The 25,181-nt window shown below is 39.2% G+C and overlaps 1 protein-coding gene across 4 annotated transcripts in view; it reads right to left on the reverse strand.

Annotated features, from left to right (window-relative positions):
* Positions 1-1,555: 1,555 nt before the first annotated feature.
* The window catches only part of LOC107731047 (tubulin-specific chaperone cofactor E-like protein), a 25,497-nt gene continuing 1,871 nt past the window's right edge, over positions 1,556-25,181 (reverse strand). Inside the window, exons 2-10 of one of the 4 annotated variants that reach the window (XM_016542030.1) lie at positions 24,171-24,337; positions 22,269-22,438; positions 21,853-21,992; positions 20,329-20,510; positions 19,420-19,676; positions 18,494-18,620; positions 18,217-18,333; positions 2,633-2,705; positions 1,556-1,613 (exon numbers count right to left, since the gene is read on the reverse strand). In XM_016542030.1, the coding sequence (XP_016397516.1) occupies positions 2,675-2,705; positions 18,217-18,333; positions 18,494-18,620; positions 19,420-19,676; positions 20,329-20,510; positions 21,853-21,992; positions 22,269-22,407 (993 nt within the window). In that variant the 5' untranslated portion in view covers positions 22,408-22,438; positions 24,171-24,337 and the 3' untranslated portion in view covers positions 1,556-1,613; positions 2,633-2,674. Of the gene's footprint in view, positions 1,614-2,632; positions 2,706-10,481; positions 11,397-16,745; positions 16,768-17,006; positions 17,044-18,216; positions 18,334-18,493; positions 18,621-19,419; positions 19,677-20,328; positions 20,511-21,852; positions 21,993-22,268; positions 22,439-24,170; positions 24,338-25,181 lie in introns of those variants that run through there. The other 3 variants (XM_016542029.1, XM_016542027.1, XM_016542028.1) reach the window with 3 other exon arrangements.

Consider the following 25,181-nt stretch of genomic DNA (forward strand, 5'->3'; position numbering starts at 1 on the left):
CATAGAGTGAGCCAGGACTGCCAAAAGTGCTCCCCTAAAAACATTCCCTAACTATTACTGACCAGTTTTATGGAAATGGGATTTTAACCCTGTACTGTACCTGGAAATGATATAGAAATCCATCAAAAGTGTGGTAGTGGGGGTCTCCAAACACCACACAGGTGCTGGTACGGGTAGGCTGGCAGTAGTAAGCCCCCTCCACCTGTTCACAGGTCTCTAACTGACCACATGGAGTTTCTTGGCAGATGACCTCATTATTCAGATCAAGACATCTACATCGCTGAGTGCATTGGTCTGATAACCAAAAAACCTCCCCACGACGGTAAAACCGCCCTGAAAAAAAAGATTGCAGAGACACCGAAAAAGAAGAGAGAGTAAGATAAGGCATGAGGGGAACATGTTGAGTAAAAAGTGTACATGGTGTACATAAAAAACAAGGAGCACACATTTAAGATATAAGTAAAATATTAATTTAATGTATCAAATACCATGAAAACATGATATAATTATATAGTTTTTTTGTACCATTGTAGCTGCAGCCATTTGCTGGGTCTATCTGGTCGGCATCAATGCGGAAGAACCACCGTCCAGGCACGTTAACATTAGTGGTCTGTTCAATGTTGACCACTTCGTTCGAGCGTGATCCGGGAAGGTTCAAGAAATGGCTGACATCTCCACCATTAAAACCTGCCTAGAGAGGGTAATCATAGCAGAGAATGATAAAGAGTTATATCACATATATAAAACAGTTATATCACAGGGTGAGATTTCTGAGATTACCTGTGCTGTGGTTCCTCCCAGGCCCGTAAGAGGGTCTCCTCCACTAGCCGTGCCTGTGCTCCAGTTGATCTCTCCATAGTTAAACATAGCAAAATAAGCTTGGCCATCGGAGATCAAAACTGCCTGAAATGTATTTACCTGAAAAGAATGGGAAAGAAAAAAAAAGAATGATTACTCTCTTTTGTGTTGGTGGTGGTGATTATTGTGGTGATCACACAGTACATGCTGCTCATTAGCGCAGTTTTGATATTGGTCATGCAAATTAAACTCTTTTTGCCTCACCGGCGTTGTCTGGCTGCCTCCATAAAAGGTGACCTGATTCCAGGTAGCAATGAAGACCCAGGTGGCAGTGAAGGACACCATATTCTTCAAATACTTTCTGACATCCTGAGTGACCCTCTCCAGGATCTCTTGGTCTGTTGTCTCACGGTAGTACACATCCCCACGGATACCATTATGCACGTCAGCCCATAAAGGGGCAATGAAGGAACGGCTGTCACTGAGGGGAAAAGCCTCTGGAGTGAATTGACTCACCTGAATGTTGAAGGAGATCACTCCATTGTTGTTGACCTATTGGGAAATATAGGATGATGTGCTGTTACACAATTCACTGCTGAATTGAACACTTAAGACGTTGCATGGAGATTTGGGGTGATTTTTCTCACAGTTCTCGTCCATATTTTGGATACTTACATAAAGGGATCTAGAGGGCACATTGAAGAATATGAATGGAATTAGTAGTTGAATCTCTGGAGAACTGCCATCATCCATCTTAGGGGTTTCTAAATCCCTGTGAGCGGGTCCAAAGGGGTAGAGGGTATCCTGAGAAAAAGCTAAGCAGAGGAAAAGTAAATGTTGACAAAGAAATAGTTTCCAAAGCAAAAACGCATTGATCAGTTGGCCCTGTGAGGGTGTTTTGGAAAGATCAGGGGCGTAGACCAAAACCAGCAAAGCTGATGGTAAAATGTGCGATCTATTAGAATTCTATCAAGAAATTGAAAGTCGCACATTATCTAAAAAAGGCACATAAACTAAAAAGACTGAAGAAAAGAGGAGAAAACAATCTTGCACCAGCATTAACATATATTAAAATCTTTTTAAACTACTCATGACCACCTTTACTAGAATTTATCACGTTTTATTGTAGGCTTATTTATTGTGGTAAATTTTGTCTAACTTGTAGAATTTATAATAGATAATCTATTAAGGGAATAGATTTTTTCCCTATAGATTTATGTTGTAGATATTGTTTCTAAATGTGCAGGCTGTTGTTTTTCATAACAAATGCTATATAGATTAATAAAAAAAGGCATTATTGACCTGGTAATGATTAATAGGCTAGCTTTATTATAACAAATGCTACAGTTAAGAACTATGGTACATTTTCATAAGAGCAAGTACAAGTCCGAATCGAGAGCCATGTGTAAAATGATGAACTGTTAAGGAGTAAGAAATTAACAATATCAATATAAGAAAATGTTAAGTTAGATTGACTTCCCATGGCATGTTGAATTTTAACATTCTGTCAAACTATAGCCTGAGTGCCTAAAAAATATAAAATACATTATATATCCTATGTAAACAAGTAATTATGTTTGCAATTCATTGCAATTATGTTATCAACCAACTTTGATCGTGTGGATGATAGCACAAAAACCTTAATTTACACAGACTTGGAAAAGGTTTTGGGTTCTTATATTTATGTCACATTATTACATCATTACTTATTGATTAACTCTTTATTCAGTGCCTTGGCTCTTTTTGTCCATCAATCACTGTTACATCTAATGCTCAGGATGGGCTGTGGAAGCAGGAGAGGGTTTATAGGCAGTACTAAGAGGACATCACTTACCTCCTCTGGGAGCAAGGGTGCTGAAGAGCTGGAGAAGAGAGACTAAAGTGCCTGTTCTGACCATCCTAAACACCTGAGAAACATTGAAATATTCATTACAAAAAATAAGCAATGTTGTAGTGCCACCAGCCTTCCAAATATCAGTTATTTTAAGATTAAAAAAGAAAAAGAAAACCAGTAGTAGTATAATATATTTTTTAAGTATGATAATAAACCTATTTAAAGAAATAAACAACTAGGTCAAGACACATTTGTCTCCAATCTTCCCTGGTTTAAAGTGCAGTCTCCCAGGTCTCCCATGGGGGCATTCTGCCCCTTTCTCCCTCTCCATGGTGGGCCTGTTCGCCCTGAGCTGAAAAGGTTCTATTATGTGATGGAGAACAATGTGTTGGGATCACATTCTCTAGCACTACCGTGTGAGTGGGCTATGGTGCTGCAGTTCCAGGCCTCCACAGCGCCAATGAGCCCGCGGCTGGGAGAACATGCCTTGCTCCTCTCCATCGTCTGAAGGGTCCATTACCAAGTGTTTATGTGATATGACTTGTTGGCATCAGAGAAAGGGCTGTGAACAGTGAGGCTAATGGGTTTAATTTAGCAGGCTTGAGTTTCCGGGGTCTTTACGGCAACCCTGAGGGGCTGAAGTTCGTGTTTCACTCCCTTTAGATTCACCCAGCTTTAGTGTGCCAAAATAAATGGACAACCTCCCAAATATCAGGTGATGGAAATGATAAGGATATAAAATTATTCTGATGGTAAAACTGTCAATTGGGAATGTTTTAGGCAGACCTATATTTTGATGAGGAGGACTAAATGGCTTTTAGAAAGTGCAGTGACAAAACAGATAGTAAGCAATAGTAAGCAACACTGGTTTAAACTGAAACATCCAGTCTAATTCAGTCTTAAGCATGATTCCACAGAAAACTTGTCTTAAAATAAACTACCTAATACTCAAATGCATATCCAAAAGAAAAATACTGCCGAAGGTCTAGTGTGTTATTAAATAATTAGTATTTGACTCATATGTCATGTGTATGGCATGAAAATATATAATGTTATATAATTCAGTGGTATTAGGAAAAACACAATCACATTGCGTTGCCTATTGTGAATTATGTAAGCTCTTCATAGTATCACAAATCCAGAATTATGTTGTCAGATTTCACTTAGCAAACCAAACCAAAGCTCGCAATGTCATTATAGCTCAGTCAAGACATGGTTTCAAATGTAAGTCTAAATTTCTCATATTTCACACAATGTTGGAATCTTAGAACAGGAATCGGATGACCTGTGCCTTTGCCTTAGTAAGATAATCATCCAGTGGTAGCAAAATAAATTTACCATTGAGCTGTCACATAAAATTATCGTACAGTAAAGAAAGTGTCATAAAAACCAGTCTTAAAATGAAGTGCATCTAAAAATGCAAAAAATTAACAACAAGAAAAAAAAGTTTTTTTCTAGAAATCAGAGGAAATGTGTAATAATAATAAAAAATATATTTCAGTGCAAACCGTATCAGGATGTTATTAATTAAAACGTTCCATGGAAATAATTAAAACATATTAAAACATTGGCATGGAAACAAATGTACATTTTAATTCAAGCTGCTTGAATAATGAATGGATTCTTAAGTCATAGTCTTACGTGTATCATTTCTTCCTATTGCTAAATAAGAAAGAACATCCAACATTAATGAAATCCAGTCTCCTGAAGAAAGCCTATGTGTTTGGACAATGTCCTGTATAACATCTTCCGTCATGAAACCACAGCACAGACGAAACTGGCATTTGATGGGATTCCCAAGTGAACCATGAGATACTGCGTGAGATGCCAACAGGCAAATCCATTGCTCTCCACTTCACATTACATAGACTGGCAGAGTTCATTTGGCTAACCTCTCAGAAACCGATCTCAAACAAGCTGCCTGTCTGACGACTGGCATTAATAGCAATGATAGATGTTATCAAAATTACTTAGTTACCGATTGGAAGTTAAAACCTATCATTTACGTTTTCACGCACAAAGTGTGTTTCCAAAACAAAGAGAGAGAAGGGAGGTGTAAACGAGGTAGAGAGCACCTGAACATCACTTGTGAGAAACTGACAAGGAGTGAAAGACAGCGAATTTGTCATAAGAAAGCAAAACAAAACAAGAACAAAACACAAGAGCTCCGGTTCCGAGACCACAACTAAGAATTCAGCACTCACCTGCCTTCATAGGACGGAAGTTCAGCACGTCACCTGTGCATGAGCCTCTAAGTCACATCCAAGTGGGTACCATCAACGCAGTCTCAAGAGCGGAGGGGCTCTGCTCTTGGATGCAGAAAAGGGAGGGGGAGACTGCCCAGAAAAACCCTTCCAAATCCTCCACTCACACAGAGCGCTGTGCTGGTCCAATTCCACCGGACAACCGCCAAGGACAAGAATGGCAAACACGGCCCAAACCGTGCCGCAGGGTACGCTTGATTTCAAAGAGCAAAAGTCTGGAGAAAGTGATCCCAGAATGAGAGGACAGAGGAGGAGTGAGTGTGTGGGTTCCCTGTACGGCTCTACTGGAGGGAGACGCATCAGAGGCAGGTGCTACCTTTTGCACCAGGTATAGTGTTAAAGTTAATCTGAGATCAGTTTTTGGGGAAGGGGGAGGATAGGAGAGGGAAAGAGAGAGGGGTTGAGACTTTTGAAAGAGGGAAAGACGAAGAACAAGAGCAGAATGGTAAAGAGAGATTGGATGAGAGAAGGGGGGTAGACCTGTGGACCAGTGAAGGGTGGCGTTTGGTAAGTAACTGAAGGGAAATATTGAAACTAAAGCCGTAAGCACAAAGAGGATTTCTGAAGAAAATGTCAGGCCTTTGGACTGAACCCCGATTCCCTAGATAGCAGCCCTCTCCATAGCTAGTGCACAGTCCACTGCATCTCTTTAAGGGGCTCTTCGGCCCACCCTAGGGGCATTTATTTACAAAAGGAAACACAGCAGAAAAACATTGCTTTATTTGACTGAAAAAGGGAGAAGAGCTTGGGTTACTGCATTAACATGAATCAACTTGGACACTCAATGTGTGTGCGTATGTGAGTGAATCAGTGCTCCCCCTCCTGTCTTACTGGGCTCCCTGCACCAATTAATGACAGCCTCATTTGCAACAGCTCACTCAACCCTGGGTTGGTCTCCAAATGGGGCTCATTTCCATAGATGCGGTGGTAAGATAATGACAGAATGAGGGAAAATCATTGGTGCATCCACGGTGATAGGGTCTGGGAAGGAGATGGGAGCGAGATCCGAGTCAGACTCAGCATTGTTTCTAGGAGGACAGTGGACGTAACTAAATACTGGTGGGGGCAGGATGTGTGAAAGCCGACTGGATGGACGCAGACCCCAGATTCCCTGTGACCAATGTGGGGGTCCCAGTGGAGGGTTCCTTTACACCTTGTTGCTTTGTTGTGCAAATGCAGCCCATACTCTTAACTAAACTATTGCACAAGAACAGAGAATTTGACAAAGAGCGCAATGTGGTCCCAGGCTGACTGTTGGACAGTTGAATCATCTTGTGTTGGAATGACCAGATATAGAAAAAAGAAATAGTGAGTAAGGACAAGGAGGAGACATCAATCCCTATCTTCTCACCATCGTCTCCCTCTGCAGTTGTAATGAGCTTACTAATAGGGTTTATCATTCTATGTCTTGTCTTTATATTTGTCCCTCATTCTTTTTCATGTTGACCCACAAACACAAATGTTGTGGTTGTGGAATAGGTCAACTAAGCTGAGATAATCCTGCATCTTTGCAACCAGTTTCAGTCCCACCAAGAACAAGAGATGTCTATGAGCTTGACGATAAGCTTTAACTCCACTGTCTGGGCACTGGAGTCAAGTGTCTGATAAAATGTAATCGCAAACTGTCAGCCCCATCAACCACCTGCCAACCAAACCTGGCAGATCTGAATCAGGCTGACCGAATTACCATAATGTCAGTGGGTACAACAAAGACTTTGGAGTCATCGAACCATTTCCGTGGGAAAGGACCGAAGCATAGTTGAATGCACCAACGCTGTAGTTGCTTGCTGGTAGGTCCACCAGGCCTGACCCTGGAAGCTGGAAAAGGTCCTGGACAAGAACCTGGCTGGGTCATCCAGTATCTTAATTTTCATCCAAACCTCTTTGATGCATCCAACGTCAAGCAGTTGCTTTGCCCTCATTTTATTTCCTTTCCTCAACAATGTCAAGCCCCCTTAAGGTAACTCAAACCTTCTCAGAAAACATCTCCCCCTCTTGGCCACACAATGAGCCTCCTTCAGCCTTCCTTGCTCCATGATGCACAGGGTAGATCAGGCTACCAGCTGCCCAGCCAGTTCTTTTTGCTCTAGCTACAGAGTGAGGCGATAAAAAAAAAAATTCTTAAATCCCCCACCCATCCAAAACGCACCAAATCCCTCAGCAGCTCCCGGTGTGACCTTGTCTTTGTAGCCTACCCCTGCTTTCATGCCTTGGTAACCCCTTGTTCTTCTTCCCTCAGATTGGCACAACTCTCGGTGTTGCCGATCCACCAGTGAACTCTGGATACTGCTGCACTCTGGGAGGTTATGCTGCCCAAAAGTAAGGCCACTAAGGAGATGGAAGTTTTAAGCCTTGGTTGGACAGAGCTGTGCGTGAGTCTGCGAGTGTGACAGCAATGCCAGATTTGGCACGTGTAGGTTTCACCTGTAGGCGTGACAGGGTTAGGCTAGCACTTCTAAACGTGGTGAAACCAATAAGGCATGATACTTTCTATCAGCCAAACTGTTGCGGTGATCCAGGTGGCAGTCTTGCATGTGGCTGTCTGGCTGGATAGACTCCAGTTGGATGCTAGCATTTGCCTAGGTTCTTGGTGAGGTCTCCGCAGTGGCTAGTCCCTAGTGTGAGTTGGGTAAAATACACAACTACGGCAAGAAAAGAAGAATAGTTACAAGAAAGCACAGCAAAAAACAGAAAAGGCAACAGACGAAGGTGAAATAAACAGGTTACAAGGTTAGCTTTATCAGACAGACCATACTGGTTGTTATGCTGTACCACTCAAATTTTGCAGGTTCAACAGCTGGGACAAAATAATGCAGGTGTATGATGGACTTTGGATTAAAACTAAATGAGGACATAACATGGGGGACCTCTGCTGTTAACATCATTAACATTAACATACCTCTGCTCATGTCAGATGAACCGTGTAATGTTACGTCCACTAACAATAAAACAAATGTCATTAAAAAGAGAAACTTCATTACCATGGCAGCTTGGGGTACATGAAGACTCAATTAATTTCATGTAAAGCCTTGGCTGCTTTTTATTTATTTATTTTTTAACATTTTTCAGTATGGCATTCAACAGAATTTCACATAATGGTAAAATACCATTACTCGTAACACAAATCACACACTTTTACAATAATATTCTATATCCATGTTCATATAACCATTAACACTGAATTAATATCCATGGCACAAGCCAATGGCCCTCTTTAAACTCTGAAAACACCATTATACAGACCCAGCAATAGGTAAATATGTCAGCACCTGTTCTGTTAACAACATTTTGGCACTAGAGGCCAGATGTCCTTTGGGAGCAGAACAGAGAGGATCACGAGTCATCACCACAACCAGAACACAATAAGAACAAAATATGAGCAATGAGAAACTTGTAGAGACACAGGCACTGCTGAAAGACGGGAGAAAGGGGATGCTGGAAGCGAACACACTATGGTTCGCAGATGAGAATGAAAGCAAACATTGTAGGACATTAGTAAGCATTATGGGGATTTACAATTTTCAGTGAAAAGTAAAATTACACGGGGAGTAAGTAAATAAATGTGGCAACAATATGGTATAATCATAGGATTTGGACAAAAATATGACAGTCAAGCTCAATTTCCAGTGATAGGACACAACCGAAACAGTGATGGGACTTTTAAGCATAACAGAGTCAGATTAGAGAGCCAGAAGCTGGACTTCTCTGTGATAAGACAATAACAGATCATCAGTGTGACATATGTGGTTACACTGAAACAAAGCTGTCTAAATATCTGACAATATCCATGCAGTAGTGCTAATATATATAACAACTTTAGCTTATCTGAACCTCTAATGGATTCTGAGCTCCGTTAACACCCTCCACTGGGATAGGGTTGCATAGGGACAGCTTGGTAACTAGAGAGGGAGTCTATACTATATTAGTCACTCCAACATTAGAGCCATTCTGCTGGGAAATGGTATGGGAATGAACAGGACAAGCCCTGGTAATCCAATTCCTGAAATGTATAGACTGGTATGTGCTGACTGTGGTTAAAAAAACAAGTCCAAAAGACTGAATGTTAAAATTAGTCCATATCTGTGCAACACATTATAGTTGTCATTTAGTTTGATATTAAGAAAGGGCATGGTTTAAGTTCATCAAACAATTCTCTTTGGTAAGGGAACAGGTACTTACCGAATGCACTGACAGTCATTTGCAAGCTATAAAATACGTGCACAATGAGGTTATTTGTGTATGGCTTCCCTTAATGTTTCATGCTCAACAAATGACAACAGAAATATCTTCAACTTCCTTTAAACTTGTAATATGTCAAAATTTAAAATAAAAAAATTAATTAAATAAAAGTCAAAATTAAATTTATCAGTGTGCACATTTCCACTTTTAAAATAATAAAAAGCATATCTACTCAATAAAAATTAAATATGGCTTAATTCTCATTATTATTGGTCCCCTTGGGTTTTCCTTTTCTGTAACATGGGTGTGATAATAATCAAATGCAAGTTCATAACCCAACAGCACATGATCTGTCTTAAACATCAATGAGAGTATGGCACCTACATATTCCAAGGACTCTTTCCACTAGTGAGAGAGGAGACTAGGGGATTGCAGTCGGTCTGTGGCCATAATAGGGGGAGCTGTGTTTTTGAATGTAAAGTGTGTAAACCTTAGAGGGCTTCAGGGTTGTATGTGACCCTGTTGTAATTCAAGCAGCAAAGAAGTGGCAGAGAAAAGACCTAAAGTGTCTGTCTCCCTTTCTCTAAGCATTCACAATCTGCATCTACATATTTTTTTCCTTGTATTCAGTCATTTTGGCATTTTTCAAGTCTAGCCAAGATGTCTATCCATTGTTAAGTGATTTTAAAAGAGAGCATTGCTTAATAAATCTAGACAGCAGTGTCTTGAGCTTATTGAGCAAAAAGCATGTATAGTTTAAATGATTAAATGCAAATATCTGGGCACTCCTACCCCACTGTAGGTACACAAGTAAATTAAATGCAGTGAATGTGACTGCCATTTCGGCATGATATTATATATATATATATATATATATATATACAGTGTCTTGGTATTGATTTAGCAAGAAGCTGCAGTACATAAGATTTTGGTGAAAAATTGCCTTACCCTGATTTAAGTTTATAATAATTTATCATTTGAACTTTCAGATTTCGCAGGAAATGCTACGTTCATATAATTCCTCTTTGTGTGGCTACGTGATGTCTGTAAATAAGGAGAAAAATGTTTGGCTATTACAATGCATGTATGATGTGGTGGGAGATGTGTTAGTTCTGATAGCTTGTAGCCATAACTACTCAGGAACATTATAAATACAATGGATCATTCAAAAATAAACCATATGAGGGATCATATAAGCAATCACTTTCCACTACAGTGGAAGACTATTACCTGCTCAAAAGACATTATTAATGGATATTTTTTTCTTTTAGGAGGGGGCGAGTTTTGACATTGCTAATGACATTTGCTCTTACAAAACTTACATACTGGTAAAAAATGTATAGCCTGAATGCACTGTAAGTCGCTTTGGATAAAAGCGTCTGCTAAATGCATAAATTATTATTATTATTATTATTATTACAAAAGGATTGCCCGTAACCATGGTTACACCGGTATGCCTCAAACTATCATATTCAGCCATGCTGAAGAGCTAAGTCGAAGCCCAAATCACATAATTACTAGAATAATGTCCCTCCGCGAGTAACTTGGAATTTTACACCTCAGCTACTAGGGGGCCAAATATTCCATACTGCACCTTTGATAAATGCTAAAATATTCTTTAGAGTAGAGGCATGTATGCAGTTGTGGGTAATTCCTGAGAAGCAGTCTCATAAACACACAACAAGAAAAATTATTACGTACACACATTTTTTCTTGTATACATACATCCACAGAGCAGTGAAAGTTAAAAGGGTTTTTTAAATTCTGATCCAACATCTGTTTTTAGGGATCATTTTTAAATAGAACTGAAGATTCTGGACAACCAGAGTGGCAGTTTTTCTCTGTCCTCAACATAAAGCATGCTGATCTGTGCACTGTTCACAGCATTCACATTGCCTGTATTGGAAGATTGTTAAGGTAAGGTATTCCAATAATTCTGGAAACAACTCAACCAGTAATTTTTCCAAAGAGTGCTCAGTTGTTGCTCTCTTTTCTGTCACTGTGTCTTGGACACCACCAAGATTTCATCTCCATCTCGTATACTGTAGGAATGAAGTGCTCGTGCTCCATATTTCATTTCCTGAGGCTCTAGTGGGTAGCCAAGCTGCCGGTCGATATAGTACACACGTATCTTTTTTGGGGGTAGCTGGACCATGGCTCTCAAGTGCTTCTTTAGGTCTGCCACTGTCTGATCCAATCTGAGCTCTAGGGGCTCTGTCTGGTCCCCAAAACGCACCTCTACCTGGACATGACAGAGAGGGCGCAAATCCACCTCTGCAAGTGGGGCTAGGCGGCCATAGCGTGCTACCAAAGTGTGGTACCTGAAAAAAGTGGACAGCAGTGAGAAAAGAAGAACCATGTGAATTTAGCCAATGTATATGCTTGTTCGCTACTACACCCAGTGACCCATTTATGTTAAAACAAAATGTTGGAGTGGATTTTAGTTAAGACAGAAAAACTGTGAAGAAACCAAGAATAGAGAGAATATACGAAAGCTCTGATCCAAAATCTAGGGAACTTGAAACTGTAACAAAAATTATACTGAATAAAAATTAAAGAAATTTTTATATGTTAGATTTTTATGCTTGTTAGCATCACCCTGGTTTATGCATCACCCTGGTTCTCTCGACAAAAAGTTCGACCAGGAGTTCAAAAATGCTAACTTATTCCTGGGTTTTAGGAGTTCTTTCTACAGCACCCTACAGTTAGCTTAACAATATGCTAATCCTATTGGAATCAATTCTGGGTCACACTTTTACATCCCGCAATCTTTGTGCAGAGTTGCTACTTATGTGGACTGCTGCAGTTGTTCCAGTTCAGTCAAAAGTGAGGTTTCATGTCTTAGAAGTCAACTGTTTATTTAGGCGCTGGACTAACAAGGCAACTACAATTTAGAACAGCGCTAATGATCTACAAAAGCACAGGTAAAGCACACTTCTACTTAATATATGCTTGCACAACATGGTATGTTGACATATGCAGACATCTCACCTCTCCCAGAAAGGTACGGGAGTCTCTTGACTTCCACAAATGATATACAACATCTCGGAAATGAAGAGAGTGGGAGAGAAAGCCTATTTCCACCTGGTATTAAGATGTGTTTTTGGAGAAGTGCTCAGCCACATGGTCAGGGGGTACTGTGCCATCTCCTAGAAATGTTTTTTTGCATGGTGGGATGTCTGCATATGTCTGTTTTCATCAAAATTGTCAATCACTCTCAAACATTAAAAAAAGACAGCTCCTCTCAACAATACTAATATCAATGCACCATGGAAGTGACCAGAGTTGTGTGTGTTTGTGAGAAAACGCGGTTGTGTATTTGTGTACCTGTTAGTGTGTCTGTGAAGCACACTGAGTTTTTAAACCGTGAGAAAGTTCTCACCACCACCCCGTCTACCCTCCCTTCTTTCCCATCTTGCTGAAGGATTGTGGGAAAGATAAGAGGAGATCGGCAGGAACAATTAAATAAAATCTCCACAAAAAAGTCTTTTAGCTTTAGAGGGCTACAGTAACCGACACAGCCAATCAAAGTAATTTCCCCAGCCTGTCCAGAAAAGTCTCCCCACAAAGCAGAGCCTGAGCCTGGGTAGGTGCCTGTGGCTCCCTGCCTTCGCCATGGGAATACTGCCCCCTCTATACAAAGTGCCACTCTGTCTGAGAGAAAGAACAGTCTCACTCAAGGGTCTCATTTAGTGTGGCTAAGCTCCTTAATCGAAGGCGAATGGGTGTTCGCTGTGATAACATAGCTGCCTTGGATTCCTTGAACAGTGCTTAGATCAGTCTCAGAGATGGGACCGGACAGTCGCCACCATGCAGTGCACCAGGTTCATAGTAGAGCCATACAGTGAGTCTACTGTAGATACTGCAGTTGTTGATGGCCTCAAAAACAACATGATCCGTTTTCAGGTAGATAACACGCACACAATCACCATTAGCTCAAAATTTAGATACCTACAACATAACATGAGAAATGTCCCCTTGAGACCCAATTAAATTAACTTGTGATTTACCTGTTAGCAATTTGGCTTTTTATCCAAAGCAAGTTTAGTACACATATTACAGTGGCAGTCACCCTGGATGAACTTGGGGGTGGGGAACCTGTCTATTTGAAAGTACAGTGGAGATACAGTTCCTTAGGCTTTGTTCACACTCCACACAGCTGCCGTTTGTGCTTTACAAACTTTAGGACTGACAGTCATTTTGCATCAGTTGAAATCGTATCTGTTTCTTGACACAGTGTAGGCAATAACTAGTATATCTACATGGGTTGCTATAGTAATGACGTAGGTGGTTGCATGAGACCAAGAGCATTGTTTTCTTTTCAAACAACTGAGAGTCACACAAGACAAAATAACAGACAACAGAAGCAATATTTGTCCAAAATATTCACTATACTTTATATTTTATGGATGGGACCCAATGAGTTAGCTTTATTATTGAGGACATTAGTGGGTCTGAGACAATGTTGCCGGTGGTCCCCCCTGACAACAGCTCTAATTTACTATTGAAAAAATGAATTAAAATTAATTCAGACATAGCTTTAGACACTACCTCACATCCTGTATGATGTTACGTGTCCTGATTGACAATAAAAAGTACTTGGAATTTGATCTGATTGCTTAGACTGAAACACATTTAAGTCTGATTTCATTCGTGTTTCAGTCCTGTTCAGACTACAAAAAAAAAGAAATGCTTGAGTTAGATAAATTTGCTGCATGTTTGAAGAAATCGTTATTAACCGAGGTACTGCACCTCAAGCTATCATCACAACCTCAATGTAGTCGCCACTATACCCCTAAATTAATTAAAACGGCAGTAAATGCTTTAATGGGGACTTGTCTACATGTTGTCTATGAATGCTTCTATCTTGACATCTTTAGCATCGACATCCCCCATGATGGATGCTAAAGAGCCTGGTTATGCAATCCACATATCTTCTTAAATTTCTCATTGTCCGTAAAGAGTGATGCACTTAGATTTTCCCTATACATTTACCTTCTTACATCGTTGTTCTCCTCTAGGCCTCTATGTTGTCTTTCACTGTCAAAATGTCAACAAGGTCCCAGGCTATAGTTACTCAAAGACAGTAAGACCAATAGCCCCTTTCATTTTCTTCAACCTCTCCTCCTGTCATCCCTGTCTTTGCATCCCTCCCCTCTGGTCTCATTCCTGTGTTTCCCATTCCTCCCAGGGAGGATCAACGTGCCCATGGCCACGACTCAGGTTTTAGTTACTCAAAGGCTGATGAATGTATAGGGCCCCTTCACCTATTTAACGGTCTCCCTCCTACCCACATAAGCTAGGTAACAAATGTACCTCACAGCTGACCAGTGGATGGTGACTGGGACCAATTTGTTTGCAGCATTGGTACAACTAAACTAAAGCTAAAATATTTAACACTTTTTTTTTAACAGGACAGTACTATGGAAGGATATTCTAGACTATTTTCAATGCTATTTTAGTGCACAAAGTAGTTTTAGAAGGATTTTCATAGGTCAACACTAAACAACATATATAGGCCTGATCTGGGAAATCGTTGTGAGCAATCGAGCAGTGAAAGGTTTGAATTACACTAGCCAGCACTCAAATCTCTATATCTTCTCAGCTTTATAAAGATAACAGTCCCATGCCTACTTATACCTAAAGTTTATGTCTAAGCAACCGTAAATGCGACTAAGGTTACTGTGGAATCACTTTGAAAGTCTCTCAAATGGTTCTATCCATTACTTTATTCCACTGCAGTTTGAGTCTCATAAATTAGGCTGAATGGGTCTCTATACCAGTTACGTCTCATGCATTCAAAGATGGCCCGGTCCAAAGGTTTGTTTGAGGTCAGGGAAGCATCATTTCTTTCTGTCCATCTCTTTCTCTGTTTCTCAGATCTTTGCCCTCTTTCAGAGTTTTATCACAGAGTCGGTAACAAAGCCTAAGCTCTGATCTGCGCCCAAAGGGTGGGGGAAAGAGCAGGCTGGGTTCAAAAAGGGGGCAACCTTAACCCATATCTAGAGTTTACCATCTACTTCTACACCTGCCCTTTCACCCTCCAGTGCCAACTCTCATCTCAAACTCTTCCCTCTGGGAAATGGCTTTTCCTCCAGAAACAGACAGAAAGGGACAGAGGAAAAAAAGAAATCGAGGTTGTGGATGGAGTGAGGAGGTCAGAAATGAGGGGCCGGGTTTTAGTTTACATAGGTGATTTAAAGAAAGACTCTAAAGAAGTGGTCCCGGTGGGCACAAGAAGAAATAAATGAAAAAGTGAGTTGTTAAGGAATGGTTCACGCAGTCATGAAAACTTTCTCATGTCTTTGAAACCCATTTGATTTTCTTTCTTCTTTCAAACAATTAAAGTGAATGGTGACCACAGCTGTCAATCAAAATTTTTGTCAGATTTCCAATAAATAACCGCATACATTTCAGTGTGTTCCTCACTCACTTCAGAAGACTTGGAATATAGTGCACTAGTTGTATGGACAACTTTTATAACTTTTATGATATTTGTACAGTGTTTGACAACCCCTGGTCCCCATCCACTTTCATACTGTGGAAGAGAGCAGCTCAGTCTGCTAAACTTCTCCTTGATCTCCTTGATATGAAGTAAATGATGACAGAATTTTCATTTTAGGCAAACTATTCCATTAGTATGGAGCCCAGCACATAACATAAAAAAATGACAAAAAATAAGATGCTGTGGCCACGAATTAAGAAATTGTTCCTGCGACTTATTAATTTGTGGCCACATTGTACTAATTTGTTCCCTTCTTTTAACGGAGTTAAAATTAAATCAAGTTAAAATCATTTCCACAATTTAACAATTTGACTTAATCAGGGGAACAAATGAATGTCATGGGATAAATTCGTAATTTGTGTTTTTTTATGTATTTATGCTATGGTATTTAGTTTTCTCTACATGTCACTTGTGGGGCTCTGTGTTTTAGTTGTATAAAATTTCAAGTGAGAGGAATGTCAATGTTATCATGTTATCAGGGTTTTAAAAAAAACTCTTAGTTTCTGATACTTTAGGCAGATGATAAAAGGCCACTATTTCTGAGAAAGGCCCATTTCCACCTCGTCTCTAGTTTCCCGACCTTCTATAGCTAGAGCGGGAACTGTGTCATAACTGTTTAGACAACTTAATCAATTCACTAGGTCTAAGAGCCATTCCAGAACAAAGGCAACACCATCTCCATCTCTCAACTGAACAAACAGGAGAGAATGAGTCAAGGACGTCATTCCATCCCCTTTTGAAAAAATTCTCCAGCTAACTCAATCCCCCCCAAAGCAAATGAAAAGGGGCAGGAGAGAAGAACAGGGAGGGAGAGGGGGATATAAGGAGGGGAAGAACGAATAAAGCTGCCACCTTGTGTATCGATTTTCTGATTGGGGTATTCCAGTACAAAGGCGTCTTTGAGGAGGCAGAGAGTGGACACATTGTCTCCCAAAGGTTAGAATCCCCTGCTGGAAGCTGGGGCCTGCCGCAGTCACTGAAACAGTCCTCCGAACACTCTCCCAGGTTAAGTGGAATGGGGTGTTTTAAGAACGTGGGTGATCCGTTTTCTGTGTCTTTGACCTGCAAAGACTTCCCAAAATATCCCCCCGAAAGTCCCCCAAAAAAAGGGATAAGGAAAGAGGGGATGCCGGAAGACATGAGGGATGGGAGAGTTAAACGTCACCTGGATAACTGGAGATGCCAAACTAAAGAAAAAGAAGTGAAAGGAAAATAGGTTGGAATGTAGTGGATGGCCACCATGAAGAGAGAGAGAGAGAAAGACAGAAAGGCTATTTGTGCTAAACCGGAAAGAGGTGGCTGGGCTCTCCCAAGATTTTATTACATAGCAGCAAAATTTTGTTCCAACTAGAGTAACCACATTCTATAGTAAGCTACTGAGAAACAAGCAATACTGACAATAAAAAACTGCAAGGGCTAAACTAACCTTTAATGTCTGTAGAATGACTGTAAGAGGATGTAACCTAAATTACAGCAAAACACTTTTCAGTGCATTATTCAAAACTGACAATGTTTATTTGTATACAAAAACAAACTGGTGCTCATTAAAGTTCATTAAAGTCAGCATTAAATGAAAATTCATCTCTATTTTCTGAGTGCATATTATTGATCTAATTGTGAACTCATTTGTCCATGTTGTTACATTTTTTGTCCTCATAATTCTTAATCCAAAACTTGATCTTCCATTGAAATGACAGAATTCTGTCCACTGACTTATGCTAGACTCCAATAATTTCATCTGATTAAATCCCACCTCTTTCTTACAATCGACTGTAAACTCAAATTCGGATCTGCCTCCATCCAAATTAACAACCGATGCATAGAAACAATCTCCTGCACTGCATTATTTTCCTTTTCAATAATCAGTTTCACTCAGATGTACTTCACAACACAGAAAAAAAAAAAGATTTGTCCCTACTCCAGTTTCATTGCAACTTTAAACCCTTGTTTAAAGTGGCAAATTTGAAAGTCCCTCTGTATGTTTCTATATAGACTTATTTTATGGATATCCATATATGCTGTAAATAATTAACAGACAGCCTTTTAGTGTTCAATAAAGAAGCATCTTCTTAGGGGTGCTAATTCGGAATAACTAAAACTGCAGAGAGAAACCAAAGAGCTATCAACTTTCAAGCTTTGAGGAAAATGGGTAACATTAGTTATGGGTAACAGATAAGACCCGAGTTATAAAAATAAAAAGAAGCGGTAACATTTTATTTTAAGGTGTCCTTGTTACACATGTTACATGTACTTACTATTATAATAACAATTAATTATGCATAATTACATGCAAGTAACCCTAAGCCAAACCCTAATCCTAACCCTAACATACAGTAAGTACATGTAGTTAATTAATATTACTCAGTACTTAAATGTATAATTACACTGTAACAAGGACACTTTAAAATAAAGTGTAACCAAAGAAGCATATTATTTAAATTATAATAGCGATATTATAGGCTGATTAAATTGAATATTTTCATGACATAGACACCAATCATTTTCTGTACTGTATATAGTAATAGTATATGTATTTTCTGTACTGTACTGTACATTTTCTGTACTTTATATGTCTATAAAGATTGAGAGAGTTGTGTATATGGAGTGTGGTGGCGTGAGGGGTGCAGGTGGGTCACCTCTGGGGTAGCTCATCCTCAGGGCAGTCCAGGTGGTAGCGGATGAAAAAGCGTTCTGCATCCTCTCTTTCTCCATTAGAGACAACACTGCCGTTCAATACAGTCACATGAGGCAACCTTACAAAACACAGAAGAAGAACAATTGTGTGTGAGGAAGGGAAACAGAAAGAGACACGGAATACATGGACGTGTACAACTCCATATCGGTGGCCACATTGATTTGTGTAATCATTTCTAACAATTTCAAAAGTGGCTACTTTTGTGTATGATTACTCACTGTGCTACCATAAGATAACGTCTCTCCTGATCGGTGTAGGGCTGCAGTAAAGGAATACCCATCACTCTGACCTCTTGAAGCTTTGGGAAGAAATTCAGTTTCTCAATGTCCTCCCAGCAACATAGACCTAAAATAACACAACACGTACATATTAGCTAATAATCCATTAAAGGTGTAGTTTACCTAAAAATGAATTCTGTCAATTTTCAATTACTTACCCACATGTTGTTCCAAACACACTAGACTTTGCTTCATCTTCGAAACACAAATGAAGACATTTTATAAAGAATTTTTGTTCAAAACACATCAAGCAAGCACATTTGGGCTTCCCTTTACCATATTAGATGTGTGCGTTGATCAGTGTTTAAATGTGAATAAAAGTCCAAATTAAATCTGTTCATCACATAAAGCAATTGTGTCTTTTCAGAAGACTTGGATTAACCATTCAAGTGGATTCATATGGATTAAGTTTTCTATGTTTTAGGAAGTTTTTGAAGCATCATAGTATTAATAGAATAGACCTTCAATGGAGGGACTGATATCTTTCAAGTTTCATTAAAAATATAATTTGTGTTTCAAAGATGAACAAATATCTTATGGTTTGGAACAACATGAGGGTGAGAAATGTATTTTTGGGGTGAACTAACCCATGATTGTTCAAGAGGTGTACTTAATTTACAACTCAAAACCACAGAAAGGAGATGACCTACTGAATAATAGAAAAAGAACATTTGAAAGCTGCAGTGGAAGGGAAGATTTTCAATGAAGAACTGCTTCAATTTTGGTCTGTTCCTCATACAAAACTACTCAATTTTGTTTAAATTATAAATTAACAGATTATGAAGGGTAATGCTGCAACTAGCTAGACATGTGTGTGCTGATATTCTGTCTGACTCTACAGAGATGAAGTTCATGCAATCCAGCACCTGAGTTGTGTAGGTTGATGCTGCGCAGGTTGGGGAAGAGTCTCAGTAGAGAGTCCTCCGGCTCGTGGATAGATGAGAGGGAGTTGTTTGCCAGAATAAGAGACACCAGGCCTGGATATATAAGGCCCAACTTACGAACCTCCGCCCAATTCTGCAGCTGGTTATCTGTGATATGCAGCAGGCGCAGGGACGGGCACGGTATAGATGATACACTCACGCTCTCATACTCGTTCAGACACAAAAACAATTCCTCCAGCCTAGATACATAGAACCACATGAAAACACCAAGTTTTAGTGCATGACAAAACTACCATTTTCACAACTATAGGGCCATGCGAAAGACCAAAATAATACCTCCATTTTAGGAAAAAAAGTGCATTAAAATACATAAAAATGTTACTTTGGCATAATCTTTGATTTCTTGGGAAAAAATATTTTAACAAAACTGCTTCAATGTTTGGCATAGTTTAAAAAGTTTTAGTTTAAGAGCCTACCAAAATTGGCAAAACATCTTCTCTAGTAATATGTTGCTTGTGAAATTGTATTTTGTCATTATATATGGCTGCTTAAAAATGTAAACTTATTTTGCTCCAAGAATTGTGTAGTTAAGTAATCTACACAGCAGGGTCTAAAATGATCTTAACCTTGAGCTAAACCTTGACCCCTTGGGCCCGACATATTGACTTCAGGCTGAACAACCAGTGTAAGTTTACGGTGGCAGAACCGGTTTGTTCGAACAATGAATGCTTGGAAAAAATTATAACTTTTGCAATGCAGAGACACTGCACATTTAAATCATAAATAATGTATTAAAAAAACATAAGACAAACACATAAAAAAAAGCTCTAAAAAATCTGCGGGGGTTCAGACCGAGGCTACTTAAATGCTATAAAACACACACACACTTACTCTAGGATCTCTCGTGTAAGTGTGTGCACCATGTCCCAGGTGACATGCGTGTTATTGAGCACAAGGCGGCGGAGGCCTGAGAACGCTTCAGCAGCTCCAGGCTCAAGGCTCGACCCTCTCAGTGGATTCATACTCAGATTGAGAAAGTCTAGGTTAGGGATGTTAGACAGGATCTTACTTATCTACAAAGAGAAGAGGAAAGGAGAGAAAAGAATGAAAAACTGACCAAACCCAAACAGTTTGTTTAGCCAAGCTTGTGTTAGGTAGCTGACCTCAACTTCATTGTACTTTTAAATGTTATTGACAGAAAAACGGGCAAAAAAAAAGTCCACAGACAGAAGTCACTTTCAAATTAAACAGCATTCTGTTTGTCAACACCGAATTTGTGTGGAAAAACTGTGCAAAATCTGTGTGGGCAAATTATTTGCCCTTATTCAAAAGAAATGACTGGATTTCATTTAGCCCATGAAATTTTGCAAAAATGATACAAGATCACCCAAAAATGAAAATTTGCTGAAAATTTACTTCAGGCCATCCAAGATGTAGATGAGTTTGTTTCGTTATCACAACAGATTTTGAGAAATGTATTGATGGACAGTTGATTTACTGGAGTCATGTGGATTACTGTGATATTTTTAACAGCTGTTTGAACTCTCATTCTGACGGCACCCATTTACTAGTGGTGATTGGTTATTGGTTAGTGGTTATTTAATGGTGAGCAAGTAATGTAATGCTACATTTGTAATCCAAATCTGTTCTGATGAAGAAACAAATTAATCTACAACTTGGATAGCCTAAGGGTGACCAAATTTTCATTTTTGGGTGAACTACTCCTTTAAGACTTATTTTCTACCAACATCAAAGTATGAAATCTGATAAGACTTAAAGGGGTCATATGATGTTGCTAAAAAGAACATTATTTTGTGTATTTGGTGTATGAGCGGAGGCCGGGGGCTAGAGTGAGGAACGGCGGTGCGGGCTTGAGTGAGCGGAGGCGGGTGGCTTGAGAACGGCACGGCCTGCGGGCAACCACATGTGACGACCCCGGGCTGGACTCCGTTTCGTCCAAAACGAAATATATAAAGAATAAAGAATATCTCTTTGGATTTGAGACTTTAGTCTCTGCAACTTTACAGATCTTCTTTATGCACCAAGAGCTTGTAACACTTCAAAGAGAAAGGAAAAATTAAAATCGCATCATATGACCCCTTTAATACGGTTCTATATGTTAACCATGATTTAACGCAATAATACTTTTACAGCATTTATTAAACTTACTAAATTAATTTGAATTTCTACAAATACTAACAACTTTTTTTTAAGTTGCATAAATTAACATTAAATTCGTTGTTCATTGTTAGCTTATGATACCTAATGCATTAATCACTGTTAATGAACTGAATATTATTGAATCATTCAGTAAGCGTTACCTATATATCTTAATGTGAAATGACATTTTTGCGTTAAATACACAAATGTAAATACACCGAGACAAAACCTGTGACTCAAACACATTTTTATCACCTCTCCCCAGTCTTTTAACTGGTTGTGAGAGAGGTCTAACTCAACCACGTGAGCACAGAAAGTGGCCACCTCCTCTTCATCTCCTGCCTCTGTGATTCCACAACTATCCAGAACCAGGATTCTGGGCAGATTCAGACGATCTAACACACAAATACACAGAGACGTAAACTGCCTTTAAATAACCAGTTAATGTAAATAATTGATGAAAAATATTTTAACTTAATATCTTTGGAATATCCTTTAGTTTTTGGCCCTAGAATACATTTATATAATGATAACAACATGTGTTCTTCAACAGACACAGCAAAACAGTGTTAAATGATAATAACCAGTGTGCCAGGATCCAGATCGTATCTAACACACCCTCGTTAACTAGGAGGCTCAGCATTTCACCTAATGCCAAAAATAAAACTGACCTTTGACAGGTGAACCCTGGGGACTCGACCGGATCACCACTCCAACTCCTGGCCCACGGCAGTATGGGAAGTTTTCCGGGCTGTACTTCTCACTGATCACCTGCACTAAAGTGCGTCCTTCTGTCTCCTCTGACTCCATCTCACCTCTCCTCACACTCTCACACCTTCAGCTGAGCAAACACAAACAGGATTGAGTGTGTTAAGGTGAATATAGCATCAGATTCAGTGAAACAAACAGGTTTATCAGTTATGTGGACCGAGTGGACAGGCATGCACTTGAAAGAAATGGTTTGCTAACATTAGAAGAGAGTTGTCTGGAATTTTGGGCCGGGGCAAAGGTTAGTACAACAAGTTTCAAAGAGTTGACGTTTGGGTCAATGACATTTATGACTGTCCAGGATTTTTTTAAAAATCCTTTAAATATCTAGTTTAAAACATTTCCAGAGTTGTAGAAATGTGTTATATAGTTTTAAAAAAAATGTATTACTATTCACAAGAACAGTTTAAATTTAATGACTCTAAAATTGTCATCTGGTAAAAAAATGTCAAGTAAAAAGCAAAGAAAGACATATTCCTTACACCATGAATAGTGGCTATAGGATCATCAAAAAGGCTTTTAATATATATTTTTCAAGGTAAAAGGTTTTTTTTTTAATATGAACTATTAATTCATAAATATTATTATGTTTTTGGGGAGTTGGACACTCATGGGGATCTGTGGCAGTGTTCTCTATGATAGCATTTCCTGTTTTTTTGTTTGTTTATTTATTTATATAGCACAATTTAATGCAACACCAGGTTGCCCAAAGTGCTTCACAATATCACAATAAAATTACATAAAAACAAGCATAGTCTCAAATAACAACACAAATCACATAACAACATGGACACAATTTAAAAAAAATAAACCTGCATCACAACAACTCCTCATTAGTCTTTAAAAGATGTGCTTTTAACACAGCTTTGAAAACCGGTAGTGAGTTAACGGATCTAATACTATGAGGGAGGTCATTCCACAGTTTTGGACCAGCTTGCAAAAAGGCTCTATCTCCCCTGTGTTTGTATTTTGTCCTAGAAACACAAAGGAGGTGTTGATTTTCGGACCTCAGAGATCTCGTAGGGATATAAACTGATATCATACTTGACAAATACCCAGGGGCTAAATTGTGAAGGGCCATAAAAACGAAAATAAGAATCCTATAAATTATTTTAAGCCGTACCGGCAGTCAATTTAGTGACGCAAGTAATGGAGTGACTGAGTCATGTTTTTTTTGCAGATTTAATCATTCTCGCCGCTGCGTTCTGGATTCTCTGTAGGCGCCCCAGTGCACCACAATCAACTCCAAAATAAAGGGAGTTACAGTAGTCCATTCGAGTGAAAACGATAGCCGTAATGGCTTTCTTCAAATCAGTGATAGATAAAGACGGTTTCGTCTTCGCTAATAGACGTAAATTAAAAAAACAAGATCTCACCACTGTGTTTATTTGCCTGTCCATCTTTAGTTCACTATCCAAAACGAAGCCCAAGTCTTTCACATGGGTTTTCATAAAGCCAGCCAGGTGCGTTGAATTTAAACACTGAGTCACTCAGTTTTTCTGCTTATTAACGCTAGATGACTTTAATTTTGTGAACAAAAGTGTTTATTTTAAAACAAATAAGCAGTGAAACCATTTTGTTAATGTATTTTTCTAAGAAATAATAATAAAGGATTATGCAAAACTACTTGAATAAATTAATTGATAGGACAAAAACTGAGTGTCATGTCGCTGACCCTTTTGTCACATTCATAAGTGTTTTAAATAATCAAAACAATAATACTCCATGCTAAAAAGCAACTGATTCCTATAATAAGAAACAATGTTACAAGTTTAAAGCCAAAAGAGTGAAATCTGTTGACTCACTTTTGATCTGGAAGGCAACTAGGAGCACATTGATGTTGGGTCTCCTGTCGGGTTTTGATCCTAGTCCCCCGATGGCTATGGATGTACAGCATCCAGGAATGGATCTCCTAACCTGCGGCCTTGTGGGTCAGGGCTGGGGGTGTCCCACAGCCCCTGACTCCAAAATACTAACAGAGTGGAAGAATAGACAGAAATGGACAAATGAGATGATGCACATGTGTCACATGGAAAGCTTGTGGTCACAGAACAATCATTCTTCTATCCCTTTATGATGCTATAGACAAATGAGGTAACACCAGCACTGGTATGGAAAGATCTGTCCTTGAAATCAGATCCAATAACGCTTTGTCCGCCTCCCATATGCTGCTGTTTTACACAGAAGCACAATGGGAAAACTCCAGTGGTGTGAACGGATGGGGCGCGCTGAGCATATGTATGAGCCTCTTTTGTCTTGACAGATGAATCTGTAAGTGTAAAGAGATCTTCAATGCTAAAAGATTGGCCTGGTGATTTATTCTGTCTGTGGGTGCCTTTCCATGAGCAGAAGAGTGATCTACATCTAATCTAATCCTCAGAATGAAACCGGCACAGACAGATATCTGTCACAACCTTCTGTGAAGTCCACTCAAAGTACATCTCACAAACTACACTTCAAAGCAAGATTGATCTTGCTCCAAAACCTTGTCTTTCCAGACCAGACAAAGTTTTTTTTTCTTTTTAGAGTGAAAGAGAGAGAGTATAAAACACCCATAGTGGGTGGATGGGACTGCATTACTATTAGAGACCAAAAACTTTGTTTATGTAACTAGCCAGTTTATAATTACCAGTTTGTTTAAAGGGGTCATATGATGCTTTTTTAAAGATCATTATTTTGTGTATTTGGTGTAACAGAATATGTTGACATGCTTTAATGTTCAAAAAACACATTATTTTTCAAATACTGTACATTATTGTAGGTCCTCTATGCCCCGCCTCTCTCAAACGCTTCGTTTTCTACAAAGCCCCCTCCTT

This window comes from Sinocyclocheilus rhinocerous, unplaced genomic scaffold (genome assembly GCF_001515625.1).
Source record: "Sinocyclocheilus rhinocerous isolate Xijiao unplaced genomic scaffold, SAMN03320098_v1.1 scaffold157, whole genome shotgun sequence".
In the NCBI taxonomy this organism is placed as follows: domain Eukaryota; kingdom Metazoa; phylum Chordata; class Actinopteri; order Cypriniformes; family Cyprinidae; genus Sinocyclocheilus; species Sinocyclocheilus rhinocerous.